This window comes from Peromyscus californicus, unplaced genomic scaffold, assembly GCF_007827085.1.
Source record: "Peromyscus californicus insignis strain IS unplaced genomic scaffold, ASM782708v3 Scaffold_9__1_contigs__length_137607984, whole genome shotgun sequence".
NCBI classification, from domain to species: domain Eukaryota; kingdom Metazoa; phylum Chordata; class Mammalia; order Rodentia; family Cricetidae; genus Peromyscus; species Peromyscus californicus.
Genome location: NW_026294617.1, coordinates 58,923,672 through 58,940,730, shown reverse-complemented (window position 1 = coordinate 58,940,730; position 17,059 = coordinate 58,923,672). Strand labels below are relative to the sequence as shown.

General features: G+C 45.4%; 1 protein-coding gene across 2 annotated transcripts in view; it reads left to right on the top strand.

The window, feature by feature from the left end:
- The first annotated feature begins 2,103 nt into the window (after nt 1–2,103).
- The window catches only part of Rapgef2 (Rap guanine nucleotide exchange factor 2), a 244,689-nt gene continuing 229,733 nt past the window's right edge, over nt 2,104–17,059 (top strand). Inside the window, exon 1 of one of the 2 annotated variants that reach the window (XM_052732160.1) lies at nt 2,104–2,662. In XM_052732160.1, the coding sequence (XP_052588120.1) occupies nt 2,594–2,662 (69 nt within the window). In that variant the 5' untranslated portion in view covers nt 2,104–2,593. The remainder of the gene's footprint in view (nt 2,663–17,059) is intronic. The other variant, XM_052732159.1, reaches the window with a different exon arrangement.

Genomic DNA, 17,059 nt, shown 5'->3' with positions numbered 1-17,059 from the left:
GGATTTGCTCAGTTCTCTGGAAACAGCATGGAAGCAAGTGCCCAAGGAAATGAGCAGGGAACATAATAGATATCTGATAAGATCAGAGGGAAGTCAGGACAGGGGACTAGGTCCAGGGGTCACTCAGGCCCCCAGAGACTTGGGCTTTGGGGGTGAATGTCATGGAAGCTAAGCAGTGACTCAAGGGGTATGAGTAGAATCCCTCTGGCTGCTGTGTTGAAAATGGGCTGTTCCCAGAAAAAAATGGGTACAAGGGATGGGACTATTGCAAAGTGCAGTCTGAGGATAATACCGCTTTGGACCAGGATCATGGCCGGAGAGGTGGTAGAGATTAGAATATACATCAATTAGCACTTTGAGCTAGCAGGTTTAACTGAACTTTGTTGCATAGAGGAGAGAGAAATTAAGGAGATACTAGGGTGCCCCCCCCCAACCTGGATGGTGATAGTGTGTTATTAATTGGGGTGGCGAAGACTATGAATGGGGAATGTTTGGTGAAAGAAAAATGGAACCAGATTTGCACCCGCACACTCCGAAATGGCGACTAGAGTTGAGGTGGGGTTGTAGGGTATATTTTTTCAGACATCATTGGGTTTGAAATCTGTTTCCTTGCTTTTGAAGCGGCCGTCTATGCTGGAGAATGCTTGTTGATGCTCTACTTCTTCAGATAAAGTAGCAAGCAGTTGCAGTAAAAGCAATACAAAAGGATCTGTTAGATACACTTTGCAACTTAGACTCTGTTCTCTAAGTTTCAAAGGTTGGACAGGTCCTTTGTCTTGGAAGCTATGCAACTTGTTTAGGGCCGTGTAGGTGACTTAAGGATCCCCCAATATTAGCTGACAGCCTGTCCCAGTTGGTTACAATAAACTAGGTGTTGAAAAGGCATGCTTGAAATTAAAAAAAAAAAAAGAAAAAGAAAAAGTTTAATGCGGTAGCTCCCAAGTAAAAATAACAGTAGTCTGTAGTCTCCATGCAGATTTCAAGCACAGCAATCTGCTTTGAGGCTGACGCTGCACACCTCAGGCCCGGTCAGGGAGGGATGAAACCGCAAGGGCAGGGACATCTTAACACACTAATATGGGCTTTGTGCAGGGCAAGTCCGGATTGGAAACTCGCGGTCCTGAGATGGTGCTCTGCCCAGTGGAAGGCAAAGTCCAATCTAGTAATAGAGGTTCCTAATTATGTCAGAGAACTTGCCGTCGTGGCATGTCACCCACGACGGGCTAACCTGGTGCTTGTCTGAGCGAGGCGGTACCAGGTCTGGGGTTGGAAAGTCACATTCCCATCTGCCTAACACAGGGGTCATTTCAGGGCTTAGGTGTCAGTGAGCGCGGAGGGCGGGAGGGCAACTCTGTCCTTGCAGTCATAACAAATGACCAGAATCCAAGGAGGGTTTATCGCCACCGAAGCAAAAACCCCAGTCAGTTCTAGGCTTCGGAAGACCCGCCACTGCAGCGGAGTCGCCACGGGGACCTCTCCCGGGTGGGGTCAGCTTCCAGCTCCGGGCGGGGCGGGCGAGGGGCCGCGCAGAGGGTGGCAGGGTGCGGCGGGACCAGGGCTGCGGGTTCCAGGCCAGAGCGGCGAGGTGCGGCTGCTCAGCTACGGGATCGGCGGTCGCAGCAGCCTCGACCGCCCCGGCGCCCGTCGCACCTGGTCCCACCTGGTCCCGGCAGAGCGCGGCTCGTCGCGAGGGCGCGGCCCCGCCAGGCCAGCGAGGGGGGCGGGCCGGCGCCACGGGGCGCTCCGCCCCCGATGATGCGGCGGCCTCCGACTGGCCTCCGGCCCGTCACTCACTCCTCACCATGGTTGCAGCACAAAGCAACAAGCCCCGGAGGCCGCTTCCTCCCTGAAGAGCGGCTCGGGCGGCCGCGGAGGCGCAGGAGAAGGAAGAGGCGGGGAAGAGGAGGCGGTCGCGGCTGGGCAGACGCTCGGCGGGGCTGCGCGCTCCGCTCTCGGCCTCGCGCCCGCCGGGAACCCGCGCCCGGGCCGCCGTGCCCGCCCGCTGCACGGACGACGCACAAAGTTGCCAAGAGCGCGGGGGCCGCGCGGGGAGCAGCCGCGCTCGGGCGCCGATGGGGGCGGGCGGCCGGAGCTGCGCGGCCCGCGGGGATGCAGCAGCAGTCGGGAGGCGCGGCCGACAGTAGACGGAGGCGCGGCGCGGCCGCGGCGGCCGAGGCCAGCGGGCTCGGTGGCGCCCAGACCTGAGCCGGGCTCAGCAAGCTCAGCGCGCGACCCTCCCTCCCGACCGCCCGGCGCGCGAGACCCGGGACGCGTCAGAGCGAGCGCGGCCGGAGCGCGGAGAGCTAGGGCCCCGCCGGAGAGGCCCCGCCCGCCGTAGCTTGCACCTCCCTAAAAATAACTCGGCCCGCCGGGGCCAGCGCGCACGGCGACGGTTCCCCAGCGCAGCCGGCCAGTCGCCGAGTTCCCGTGCACGGACAGCGGGCCTCGAGGAGGAGAGCAGCTCCGGGCTGCACGGATCCTCGTGCTGTCTGCGCCCCGGCCCCGCGCCTGGGCTGGTTTACCTCGGGCAGTGGCGCTGGGCCGGGAGGCCGGCGAGTGTGTGGAGCGGTCCCGGTGCGCCCCGCAGGGGGAGATGGCGTCCTACGTGGATAATAGCTTCCGCCAAGCGGTGATGAAGAACCCCGCCGAGAGGACCCCCCAGGTGAGACGCGCCGCTAGCCGCCGGGAGGTGGATGTCTGCAGACTGCGCCCTTTCAGTGCCCCGGCACTCCGGTGCTGGGGAAGCAGTCCATTTCCCCCATCCAGGACTTCCCCTGCCCCAACTTCCAAGGGCATTCTTTTCAGACCGTTCTGCGATTGTTCCTCTCTCCTTTGCTGCCCTTTACGCTGCGCTCCCTGTGGCTGACCTTGCCCGTGGGTTTGCGGGACTAGGTGCTGTCTATAGGGCTTGTCTCTTTCCGGCCCTACTCCCCCGGGGCTCTGAATCTTGGGGGTCAGGTCTCACCTCCTCGGCCAGGTACTGTTGTCACCCTGACTGCAGGCTCAGTCACTCCCTTGCATCTGTCCCATCTTTAGAGTTTAGGGGTGTCTCATGAGCTGTAAGAAGGAACTGTTGTGGGCCTTATAAAGTAGAACACTGAGGCGCCTGTCTTTATTTACCACTTTACTTTCTTGAAAGAGGGATGTTGCAAAGGGAAAAAGTTGACACCTAGGCTGGCTAGCGCTTTCAATTCCAGTTGTAGACATAACTGCAGAACAGGCGTATTCAATTCCCTTTTCCTCTCAGGGCAGATTCTTTGGGTTTTCACAACCTTGTCAAAATTAGATAAGTGGTTAACCTTTATACGTTTGTTTATCCTCAGGTTTCTTTTATTTTTAAATGAAGGGATTGCTGGTGGCCTGGATTTGATTTTCTTAGGTTGGATTAGCGAAGGAGGAGTGTTATAAAAATGTGGTTTGATTTCTTTTGCTTACTGGATAATGACGTATATCTCTAAATGTTGGGGGTGGTGACTACAGGGGATCCTGCTTGCCAATCCTGTAGGCAGATAAGGTCTACAGATCCTTGGGACCAGCAGCGGATACAGGGAGGATCTAATACTTGAGAAAAGTTGCTTTGCTTGTGAGGTGTTGGATACCATCTGTCCAAACCCAGATTCTGCCTGTCTCTGATGATGATTATTTAATGGGCGAGGGAATAGAATAAAATAGAATCTTCCATTGGCTGCCTTTGGACAGGCCCCAAGAATGGCACCTGGTACTGTTTTTGATGGTTTTCTATTTTGCCTGATGGAGCTGTCATATGTGGGAAATGTGTATAGATTACATATTTGCCAAACCTGTGGAAGATGGGCTATAATTTTACAAGAACGATCATTTAAGTGTCTCCAGAAGTACCTATTCTAAAGGGCAGGGTTTTTGTTTTTTTAAATCAGGAACTGGGCATGCCCTCCTTTGATCTTGTCCCTTCTGTGGTGGTGGTGCAGCTGGTGGTGCTTTCATATCAGTATTTGTTAAAACGGCCAGTTGTACCCATTTTCTGCTCTAGAAAAGGCACGGCCAGTTTAATGTGCAGCTAAAGCAACTTTCATGAGCACCCTCGGTTCCTTTCAAGAACAGAGTTTGAAGTGCCAAGGGAAATGACACATGCAGAGGACAGTGGAGCCCAGCAAGGCTGGTCAGAAAGTGATGTCACAGGCCTGTAGTAGAAATCAGAGAGGGGGAAATGGGTGCTAGGTTAATTTAGTTAGAAGAATAACAATGGAACCTCTTATCAGGGGTGTGTGTGTTAGTGTGTGTGTGTGTGTGTGTGTGTGTGTGTGTGTGTGTGTGTGTGTGTAGGGCTGGGGAGGTGGGGCGTGGAGTAGGGGGATCACCAAACAAGTCTGGAAAAAACAAATGCACCACTTTGACAGCCAGCCTGTGGTTTGGCCACGTAAATGGACCGTTGTTCGGCTTCCCTGTTCTGGTGCCAGTGGTGTCTAGAAACCGACCCGGCGGAGGACTCTTGGCCCAGTGTGAAAGTTGGCGGTGACTGCTAACCCGACCAGCTGAAAGCGCCATTGACGGCCTGATGCTCCGTATGTCTTTTCCCCACCTGACCTCAGGAGAAGCAAACAGAGAAACCTGCCCAACAGCGGTGAATATTCTCAAGGGTCAGCCTGTTAACCCTGATGTTCATTTCAACTTGTGCAAACCCCTGCCCTTGTTTATCGGTTTTAAAGAAAAGCTGGTTAGAAATATGCGGTCCCATCCTTACCTAAGTTGTCAGAAATAATTCATCTAGGAGTTGGAGAGCTCCTTGAGTAGGAAAACATGCTCTGTGGGTGCACCTGTGGAGAGTTTTCCATACGCAGTGTATTCTCACAGATGCTTGTTTTTGTAATATAATTAAAACAGCATTGTTGCATAGCTTGATACAGTGGGAAGACCAAGAATTAGGGAAGGTTTGCTGTGGAGTATCAAGTTTCTCAGGACTGACTTGATAAAGTGAGTGTGACAGACAAAACCGGAAGGTGCTTGAAAAGAATGAAAGAAAACATTTATTTATTTATTCTTGTTGGATTCAGTTCCCCACTCCTTTCCCTAGCTAACCTTAGCCCTTGACCAGACTCTTTGAAGACAAGTTCTGTATTTAGGTCAGTCAGTTGCTTTGAAGTAATTTTGATAACTACACACCAGTGCAGTTGAGCAGTTGGTGAGGAGTGCATCTGGGCCTGGAGAGTCTTAGGGATTTTGACCCTGAAGAACTCTTCGTATGTATCTGGGAAGTAGCAAGCCACTCTAGGCATGCCCTTGGAAACGGGGGAATGGTAAGGAGAAATACAAGAAAAAGTTATCACCGGAGATCTTTGCCAAGAGGCTTCCACTATTTCACCTGATATTCTTAGAAGAGGAAATGTCTTTAATCCAGGGTTTACTCCGTATTGTGTGTCTGGAAACTTGTCCTCCTTCTACTCAATGGAGCCCTGTATTCTAAAATAATGTACTCCCTTGAAAAGAATGAGCAATAAACATTCGATTGATACACCTCTGTCTTTTCAATGCACCTCTGTTGAAAAACAGGATTGCTAAGTAACTGTTTTATTCAGTGATTTGGGCTTATGTCTTTAATCACTTAAATGAGAATTGTGGTCACGAAGGCAATTTAATGAAGTTTAAAAGATGTAAATAAATTACAAACAGCATTATACCCCAAGGCTTCATACAATGAATTTTTTTGTTAAACTATTTTTATTAACTTGTTGAGTTCAGGCCCTTTGAAATTGCTTCTGTGATGTGTTTAAATATTTATTTTCAAAATGGTGTGTGTAAAATAATTCTCATCCCATCTCCTCCTAGTTAGTAATATTTATTTTTCAGTATTAAACTTTTTTTTTTCTTTTTGGCTAACCTTTTTTGGCTTAGTTGCTAATGCTTAGGAATGCAGCGGTCACAGTTCCTAAGAGTACAGGACAGTTTTGTTTTTGTTTTTTTTGAAAATCACTCAGTGGAATTCACTGTCTTAATGACAGCTGAAACAAAATAAAGTAGGTCACCTTGGTAAACTGAAAATGTATTGAATATACCCATTCTAACAACACGGTACTGCTGAGCACTTGCCCTTTACCTTCATGATGACTGTGGCCTAGGAGAATACTGGTCCAGGAAAGGTCAGAATTCAAAACCTGCCTCAAGCGGGGGTTTCTGCTGAGTGCATGTATCATTTTGTAAGTAAAACAAAACAAAACAAATCCTATTGAACCCCGAAAGTAAGGGGCCATCTGCATCTGGCTTACCATAGTTATGCCAAATACAATAGTATTTCTTGGTGTAATTTCTTTTTTTTTTTTTTTTTTTTTTTTTTTGGTTTTTCGAGACAGGGTTTCTCTGTGTAGCTTTGCGCCTTTTCCTGGAACTCACTTGGTAGTCCAGGCTGGCCTCGAACTCACAGAGATCCGCCTGGCTCTGCCTCCCGAGTGCTGGGATTAAAGGCGTGCGCCACCACCGCCCGGCTCTTGGTGTAATTTCTAAACATAGCACTGTTGGGAGAGATGGGGGTGCTGAAGTTTATCCGGTAAAACTGAGTGTGTTATGTGGAAACGCACTGAGTGCTGGTGATACAGTGTAATAATGATTGTAGCTAGTGTTTGAGAACAGTTGCTACACTCTTCTTCCTTAATCAACTTTGTGTCTTTGAAACAAACACCTGAACAGGTTTGTTTTGGCTCAGCTGTAGAAGTCCATGATTAGGTCGACCTGCTGCTTTTTTAGGGCTCTGGTGGGCTTCCAGATGGTGATACAGGAACACATCCCCATCTTTGGGTCAGGAAGCAATGAGAGAGGGAGGAGCTGGGGTCCTCGGAGCCCTTTTTTGAGGGCTGGAGACCTTGGAGACCTCCCATTGGACCCCCACGTCCTGCAAGTCTACCACCTCTCAATAGTGTTTTCTGGGGCAAGCCTTCAACAGGCCTGGAGGGACCATTCAACATCCAAACCGTAGTTGTAGCACGCCTCAGTGCCATGTTTTGCTTTGGTGATGTTGGTGCATGAGGAGGAATAGCAGAGATTTGTAGCGCATTGTATCATCCTTTGGTTGCTTTGTCATAGTTAGAGGTTAGAGAGCCGTAGGTAGTCAAAATATGCTAGTGTGTACATCCATCACCTTTTGTGGGTGGGTGAAAGTAAGAGTACTACTATGTTAATTGTGCTGATTTCTCTATTTTTGAGGGCAAAAGGAACCCTTGTTTCTGAGCTTACACGATAATTCATCATTACGGAACTGTATGAAGTGTGCTACTTGCTGCAGTCAGGTATTTCTGTTTTCTCCATCAATCTTTGGAACGTTATGTTGAGTGCAAGTGTTGGTGGGCTAGGGCTTGTGGAGGGGCAAGGTGGGATGCCCGCGGTGTTTTGACATTGAGGCGTTATGCCGTCCACAGATGTGTTGGGCTGCCTTCATACCCGTCCTGAGATGCGTGTGGCCTGTTGGCGTCAGGTTGGTTTTGTCTGTTAAATCATGGGTTTTTGTTTTTTGTTTTTTGAGGCAGGGGTTCAGTGTGTAGCCCAAGCTGGCCTATAACATGATGCTTCTGCTTCCCCTCGTGAGTGCTGGCATTACAGGGTTATGAGGATGTGCCACTGGGTCGGGCTTCATTTCTGCTATTGAACTGCTTACTTGGGACAGTTGCATAACGGAGAAGTGCTGTGTAGCCATTTGTAAGTGGCATCTGGTGAAGCGATGGTGTGGTGTCACCACTAGGACTGTGGTGTGATTCAGTGACAGTACAGAGCAGTATCTGTACAACGGAGGAAACAGAGGGGCTCCACTTGTCATTATTTGACTTTTTTTTTTTTTTAAATTTTTGAGACAGGGTCTTGTGTAGCCCAGGTCGATCTCAAAAGCACCACATAGCAGAGGGTAAGCTTGAAGTGCTAATATTTACAGGCATGCACTGCCGTCCTGGGATTTCTTCATGTTTCTAATAACCACTTCTGTCCCTACTTCTGGCAGCTAGTAATCTGCTTTTTTTTTTTTTTTTTTTTTTTTTTTTCTATAATTTTGTTGTTTCAAAACATTACATAGATGAAATCATTCAGTGTGGGACTTTCTGGGACCGACTTCAAGTTTCTACCATTGTCACTAAATGATTTGGCCCTACGTTCCTAGTTCCAGTGATATCTGGGATTGGCCAGATGGCTTTCAGTTGGGATGGGAAGAGGGAGTTATATAACGTTCATGCAACATGGACCTAAGGTCATGTCTTGGATGAGCAGTAGCTGCTATAATGTGAGCATGTGGGATAGCTATAGAATGCTATAATTTTTTTCTTTTTGGTAGTGATGCAAGTAGTAAAAGTAGCCTTAGTCATTATTGGTCTTTCATTCAAGAAATCACTTAATGTACATCAACTGGACTTTAAAAAGATCAGAAGGAAGTCCTGTGGACTTCCGGTAGGCCTTACTTTTCTATTCCAAGAACTGAGAGGATGATTAGGACTACAGATAGCGTCAGAACTTCTTGTACATTTTCCCCCTCTACCTTCACACCTGTAATAAAACTTAATTTATAAATTAGATCCAGATCGAGATTCACAATGATAACCCGTAATAAAACAGAGCAGTTATAGCAATATGCTATAATAAAATTGCCAGCATGGCTACTCCTGTGCTTTGGGACTGCTTGCTATTAAGTAAAAGAAGGTTTCTTGGAGTCAAATACACTGCCTCTTCACCAACATCTGCCTGAAATAAGAGTTGTTTGAACACAAACACTGAATCCTGCAGTTGATCAGGTAATTCGGATGGGTGCAGGCTATTGAACAGGTACAGCCAGCAAATGGTGGCTCTGTGTATGTGATTCTTTCTGGTAGACAGAATTGAGAAGCCCCAGCAATGAGCTGTATATGCACCATTTGTTCCCTGATAAGATGCATGGAGAATATGAGTGGCCTTCGACAAAGAATTGGACACTCCTGACCTAGAAGAGGCTGAGTTGAGGCTGGAGCGTTCCCACAAAGTTTGATGCCAGCCTGTTGACAAGCAACAACCAGCCAGGATTCCTGAGTGAAGATTCTCTCTGAAAAAAAAAAAAACAAAAAACAAAAAACCAAAACCCATAAAACTGAAGAAGAAGAATCAATTTCAGGAGGCTGGAGAGATGGGTCAGCAGTTACGAGTATATACTGCTCTTTCGGAGGGCCAGGGTTCAATTCCTAGAACCGACATGGTAGCTCACAGCCATCTGTAACTCCAGTTTCAGGGGATCCAGGGCCCTCTTGCGGCCACCATGGGCACCAGACTTGGTTGCGTATAGTGCACTTACAAGCAGGCAAAACACATACATAAAATAAAATAAAAATCTTAAAAAAAAAACAAAACAAAACTCAGTTTCAGAAAACATCAGACAGATCCAAACTTGATGTGAAACAATTGGGCAGTACTTTCTGGAAGTGTTGAAGGTATGTAGATTGAAGAAACACACAAGTTGTCACAGGTTGGAAGAGAGTGAAATGTTATGTCTAACCAAATGCAGTGTGGAATTATGGATTTCGGGCCACAAACAAAAAACTTAATACTGTCAGGTGAAATCTGAATATTTAAATTTTCTTATACTTGTTTTAGATGTTACCCTAAGGCAGCAGTTCTCAACCTTCTTAATCCTTGCAACCCTTTAATATAGTTCATGTTGTGACCCCAAACCATAAAATTATTTCATTGCTACTTCATAACTTTAATTTTGCTGCTGTTTTGAATCGTAATGTAAATATCTGATATGCAGAATAACTAATATTTGACCCCCAAAGGGGTTACAACCTATAGGTTGAGAACCACTGCCCTAAGGGGGCCTCATTGTAGTGGACATGGGCTCCCTGAACTATCTTATACAACTTTTTCTTTGGTGTTAGTTGGTGTGTGTGTGTGTGTGTATCTATCCGTCCGTCCGTCCGTCCGTCCGTGTCCGTCCGTCTGTCCATGAGTATACACGCATATGCAGGAGTGTCTGTGTGGAGGTCAAAGGCTAACCCCGGGAGTAGCCTGTCCTCTCTCACCCTGTTTGAGGCAGGGTTTGGTCCTCATGCTTCTGGGTATTCTCCTGTCTTCTCCTTATCTCGCGGTAGAAGCTCTGGGATTATAATAGGCTTCTCTGACTTTACCTGGCTTCTGGCGATTTGAACTCACATCCTCACACTTGCCATCTTTCTAGCCCTTATAAAGCTTTTTTAGACTAAACTTTTCAAAACTGAAAGTTAAAGAAAGGATGTATAATGTTTGGTGCCCCTTTGTGATCCTGGAGAGGAACCACCAAGTTTCCAGTAATCTTTGTCCTGATTGGTGATTTAGTGTTAATGAGGAGCCCAGGATCTTTCATCTGAATTTTTATTTTTCTATTTCTGTCTTCTAATTTGGTCCTTTGTGCATATAGTGCAAACACTGTGCCACTGAGCTGTATTCCCACCTCTGTGTGTTTGTTGTTGTTGTTGATTTTGCATTTTTGAAACAGGGTCTTAGTTGTTCAGGCTGGCCTTCAACTCAGTATGTAGCTCAGACAGATATTCAGTTTATGGTCGTCCTGCCTCAGCCTCAGAGTACCTGGGATCCATAAGCCAGTGCCACCAGGCAAGACAAGTTAAATTTATTGTCGTTGGTTTTTAGATTTGTTGTTGTTATTATTATTATTATTATTTTTGGTTTTTTCGAGACAGGTTTTCTCTGTGTAGCTTTGCGCCTTTCCTGGAACTCCCTTTGTAGACCAGGCCGGCCTCGAACTCACAGAGATCCGCCTGCCTCTGCCTCCTGAGTGCTGGGATTAAAGGCGTGCGCCACCACCATCCGGCTTATTATTATTATTTTTAATCTGTGTTTTGTCTGCATGTATGAATGTCTACCGCGTGCATGCCCAATGCTCATAGAGGCCAGAAGAGAGTGTTTGATCCCATGGAACTGAAGTTACAGACACTTTTTAGTCATCTGAGTGCAAGATGTGAGCCACCATGATGGGCTTAAGCATATATATTTAAAAATTTTTTTTTTGCTTGATAGTTTTTTTTGTTGTTTGTTTGTTTTTTGTTTTTTGTTTTTTTCGAGACAGGGTTTCTCTGTGTAGCTTTGCGCCTTTTCCTGGAACTCACTTGGTAGCCCAGGCTGGCCTCGAACTCACAGAGATCCGCCTGGCTCTGCCTCCCGAGTGCTGGGATTAAAGGCGTGCGCCACCACCGCCCGGCTGATAGTTTTAATAGTTACATTTGACAGAACATTGAGTTATGAACTAAATCTATTTAGCATTCGATTATTTTTATATAATTAATTATTTGAATTCTGCCAAGCAAAACATTTTTGAGGTGTCGTCCCCACCCCCCCAAGCTACATAGGTTTGCAAATTTTGTTTCCAGGTACAGTCTCACAATGTAGCTCAGACTGGCCTTGAATTTGTACTCCTCAGCTCAGCCTCCACAATGCTGCAATTACTGGCCTATATTACTGCAGTAGTAGTAGTTAGTACTTACCCCTGTTAGTAGTATTAGGAATTGAACACAGGACTTCTCCTTTCTATTTAATTTTTTATTCTTTGTAGTCTACAGAGCTGAGGTGGGCCTCAAACTGATCATCTTGCCCTCACCTCCCAAGCTCTGGGATTCCAGGCACGCACCCCCACGCCCAGTTACTTTTTCTTTTAAACACATTCACATTTATTAGGGAACGCGTGTAAAAAGTATCCGAGTGGTAACCTTAATTCCATTTTTTAGACACTGTATCAAGAAACCACTTGATCGTATTTATATATATCCAAATAAGTAGAAGTGAGTGTCAGAAACTAATGAGTTGAATACTTAAAGTCCAGTATCGTAAAATGCCAAGAGTTGAGGTAAGGGAGATTGGCAGCATTTCTGTTTCCATTTACTGGTATCTGATTCCCCACGGTATTTTTTGTGGAGCTGAAAGAAATTGATGGTCTAGCTTTGGAGACAGACATCTTATGCATGCTTATTCCTTGGATTTGGGATACCACAGACTTCTTTTAGACATAGCCAGTGTACTTTGAGAACCCCAAATTCCTAATTCCTAAATGTGAACCTCCAGCCCTAATCTTCCTTGGAGACTTGAGTTGGGATGGGTGGGAATTCCTGTCTTGATTCAGTTTTCTCTGGTGTGGTTTAAATCTATAGCACCGTTAAGAAAACTGGCAGGCATCATCGTCGAGCTATTTCACTTTAAAAGTCCTTGCTCTTGACTGTGACCGGGTATGGTTGTTTTCCTTTGTAATTATGAATTTATATCTTTAATTTGGTTCATGGAATTGTTGCAGTGTGTTTCTTCCTATAATAGGGCAGTTTGGACTGGACTTGTCAACACACTGCTTTATGGCTCCAGCCGGTGTCTTAGCCTTGGTGGGGCTCAGGCTTTGGGACTGCAGGGACTAAAAGTCTCCTAACACAGTGTGGCCCTGACATTGGCTTGCCACATGCATGATTTGCCATCTAAGCTTGTTAGAATAAGGGCAAGCTTGATGTCCTTTATAAATGTTGTTCATTTACCGAGCAACATTTTACTCTCTTACTTTATAAAAGCAGAAGATGGTAATTTCAGAATAAACCGTCAGCTTTCTCTCACCTGGCTAGTTGTGTTTTTGTCAGTGATTTTTAGAAGATGAATTGCTTTTAGTTTTGAATTCTGCATACATGTATGTGCGGGGCATGTTGCACGCGAGTAACGACAGAGTGTTGTCTCCCCTGAAGCTGGAATTACAGGCATTGTGAGTGCCTGACATGGGTGCTGGGGATTGATTGAGTTAGGCTTCCTCTCGAGAGCAGTAAGCTTTCTTTCTAGCCCTTTGTTAAAGATTGAGGAGAAATTGACAGTGGGCAGAAATAATGATGGTACAATCTCCGTTTGTTGTGAAGATCAGATATGTTAGTGTGTGGCAACAGCCTCTGGAGTGGCGGGTGTGAAACGTATTTGTCCTTGTTTCTGTTCTTCAGCATTTGGCACTTACTACTCTGAGCATACTTTTTCCATAGATAACCTTTTATTATTATTTTATCTCATAGTTTATTCTCCTGAGTGATTTATAGCATAAGTTGATTAGGTAGACTTGAGTATAGCATTGATTACATTAGAATTATATGTGTCTTCAGGTTACCCGACATTAAATGTATAATGGCTGGTGGCTGAGTAGTGCCAGGTTGTGCTTAAGGATCACATGATGACGTAGCCCTCAAGTCACAGGTTCAAGGTTGTGCTGCCGACTGGGAAAGGGAAGGATCGGGAACCCTTTTGGCATAGGTTTTGTTTTTCATCATCTGTATTCTCATGAATACCCCTGCCCCCTATCCATGGCCTCCCTCCTAGAGAAACACTACCAATAGCCATACACCCAGCCCTGTCTTTATTTTGCAAGGTCTAGTGTAAGTTCTTGTTGCTGGCCAGAGCTTTGCCAGTGGATACTCTTGACTTGCAAAGGATGTCGGATATTTGAGCGTTTTAAAGCCTCTAATATGGAAGGGCAGGGAAGAAAGAGATTAAGATTAATGGATACTGTGAGCAGATAGTATTTGTCCAATTTACTTTGCATAAGAAATAGATGATTGTAGGACATTTATGCAGTGATTCTCTGGAGACTGCTTTGAAAGTCTTATTGGATTACAGAGCTGCATTAATGTAGCTCAGTAACAGAATCATGTGGATGTATTCGACTACTTGATTCTCTTAGGTATATGTTTATTTTCAGAATTTCACTCTCTTGTTTAAAGAGAGGGATACATACACTAGTAGATGAGCAACGTCTGTAAATATTTACTTATAACCCAGTGATTTCTGTGATAATTGGGTTCTAAACATGTCATGTATTGTTTTAAAAATACAAAATACAGATTTAAGGATGGAAATATGGCTCAATCAGTAAAATGTATACGTGTGAGGGTCTGAGTTAGGATCCCCAGCACCTACATAAAAACCAAACAAACCAAACCAAAGGCCAGGCTTGGTGGCATGCATTTGTCTGTAGCATGAATCTTAGAGAGTCTTATTAATAAAATCAAACCGTGGGCCAGGTATTGGGGTGAACGCTGGAAGATCAGAGAAGCAGAACAAGCCACAGCTACCTCGCCTCGCCAGTTCCTCAGCTGATCCTCTTTCCTCAGATTGGAAGCCTGAGTCCTCATCTAGAATGAATCTCAGCTGAACTGCTGCTCGAAAGCCTGAAAGCTTAACCAGCCAAATGCTGCTAGTTCCTGGTCTTCACGCCTTATATACCTTTCTGCTATCTGCCATCACTCCCTGGGATTAAAGGCATGTGTCACCATGCCTGGCTGTTTCCAATGTGGCCTTGAACTCACAGAGATCCAGAGGGATTTCTGCCTCTGGAATGCTAGGATTAAAGGCGTGTGCTCCCACTGCCTAACCTCTGTTTAATATTGTGGCTGTTCTGTCCCTGACCCCAGATAAGTTTATTAGCGTGCACAATATTTTGGGGAACATAACACCACCACATTTGTCACCCCAGTGCCAGGGAGGCAGAGATAGGCAGGGCTCTGAAACTCATTGGCCAGCCATCCTAGTTGAGTTAATGACTCAAAAAATACGGTGGAGAATGGTCAAGGGATACACCTGAAGTCAAGTTTTGGCCTTCACACACACGAACACATACTCATGTGAACATGTACACGCCCTGCACATGAACACACATAGAGAAGAGAAAATACTGACTTATGGTATTTCTAAAGCAATTCCTTTTGCTTCAGATTGATTCTGTTTTTAAAACTTGTAAATCCCCCCTCCTTCTCTCCCCACTCGGTCTCTGTGTCTCCCTGTCTTTATCTTTGTCTTTTGCTATGGTTGAACCTGGGGTTTCACACATGATAGGCAGATGTCTACTTTGCCATATTGTCAGCCCTCTTTTTACCTTTTATTTTGAGACAGTTTCACTACGTTGCCCATGCTGGCTCTTTCTCTAGCCCAGGCATCCCTTGAACTTGCCATCTGCCTGCCCCAGGTGCCGAAGTAGCTGGAATTTACAGGCCTGTGCTACCCAGCCTGGACTACTTCCCCCTCCCTCCATCGTGTGTGTGTGTGTGTGTGTGTGTGTGTGTGTGTGTGTGTGTGTTGATATTTCTGTTTGTAGTGCATCCTACCGTAAACGTTTTCCTGACACATAGATAAACTGCTCTTAGTGGTTTGTAGTGGGATTAGTTTGCTATTAGAAGCTAATGGCTAAGAAAGGCTGCTGGTAAAATAGAGGACTGAGCCTTCACAAAATTTTCTTTGTCTAAACAAGGGCCATGTTTCTGGCACATCCGAGGCCCCACCAGAACACACTCTTTGAAAACAGAATATGTAAAGAGGATAAATGGCCTCTACTCTTACCTAACATTTCTTGTCTTCAGCAGATTAACTCGAAGCTCACCAATTAGCCTTACTAGAGTACTGCTTATTGGGCTGGGATTAGTGTTCATCCTTAAGGCTCAGTGCTGAGTACCTCTTAGGCAAAATTGGAGCTAATACATGCTTAAGGACTTGGTCTTGTTTTCCTTGAGAGTTGATGGATGTAAGGAAGACATTATTACAGACTTATTTATTAATAGCCACTTAAATAAAAGTGAAAAAGGAACAGTCATTTTTGGTTCAGTGTCTACAGAAAGTACTCTTCCATAGAAACAAATAGCAGCCAGGGCTGGGGAGATGGCTCAATAGTTCAGTGTAAAAAATAGATAAAAATTACCTAGAAACATTGATTAAAACTCACATCTTAACAATTTTTTTTTTTTTTTTTTTTTTGGTTTTTCGAGACAGGGTTTCTCTGTGTAGCTTTGCGCCTTTTTCCTGGAACTCACTTGGTAGCCCAGGCTGGCCCCAAACTCACAGAGATCCGCCTGGCTCTGCCTCCCGAGTGCTGGGATTAAAGGCGTGCGCCACCACCGCCCGGCAAATTTTTTAAATAATACAAACCAGTAAATAACCTAAGACTTCTTTGGGACATATCAATATGTCTCTTAAACCCCCCCATTCATACTACATTTAAATCAAACTACAATTTAAAGGGTCCTCAGTAGAAAATGAACCAAAGCAAGTGTGTGAGCATGGGTTCAGGTTCCCATCACCCTTGTAAAAAGATGGGTGTGGCTGAGATTACAGAGCTGGGTAGGCAGAGGCAGAGCTATTGTTTTGGCTCAGTGGGCAGCTGGTCTAGCCCAGGTGGCCAGCTTCAGTGAGAGACTCAGGAAATAAGGTTAAAAAAGGAAAATAGTGGAATGAATATTAAGTATTGTTTCTCACTAAAATTTGAAAAAAAAATAAAAATGCCTAGAATACATTTTATTAGGATTCACATTTTTACCAAATTAACACATATTTTATAATATATAGCATACTATATAATATATAGTATATTTTTATATGTAAAAAGGAAGTAACAAGACTATTTGGAGCATAGCAGTATGTTTCTGATTACCCCGCATTCCTATTTACACGTAAATCAAGTCTACAGTTTAAAAGGTCCTCAATAGTAAAGTGAACCTTGCAAGGCTTCATTCTCTAAGAAACAACCAGAAAGTTGAATCTAGAAACAAAACCTAAATTTTCTAATTTAGTTGTGTCATTAAACTATTCTTTGTAGCAGTCAAGATGTGAAAATAGTTCTACAATTCTGAAAAGGAGAAGTGTCACGGGAGCCCAGAACTCCCACTTGACTAAATGCTCGTGGAACTACCCATGCAGGACAGCTTCAGAAAATCTGCGCCAAGGTGACTCCACTTACAGGGAGGCAGCTTCTTACCGAGTAAAACCTTTTGGGTCTGTGTGTACGTCTCTGTCAGGGCAGGTCCACGTGGAGGCCAAAGGTTGGCACTGGCTGTCTTCCTCTGTCTTAACTCTTGCACTTTTTACTCTTATTAGAAAAAAGAAATTCACCATTCAGAACAGATCTGAACTCCCCAATATAGTTTGGAGTCCCGAGGAAAGGAAATAAATACCAAAGGTAGATTAAGTAAATTTCTCCACGTCTTGGGGACAAAGCCAACAAGGGTTGGAAAATTGATCAGTCCCTTTGATGGAGGTGAGCAAGCTTTGGCAAACCCTGAAGCAGGTGTTCGTGTGCAGTGTTCTTAGGGCTCTTAAGCTCTTT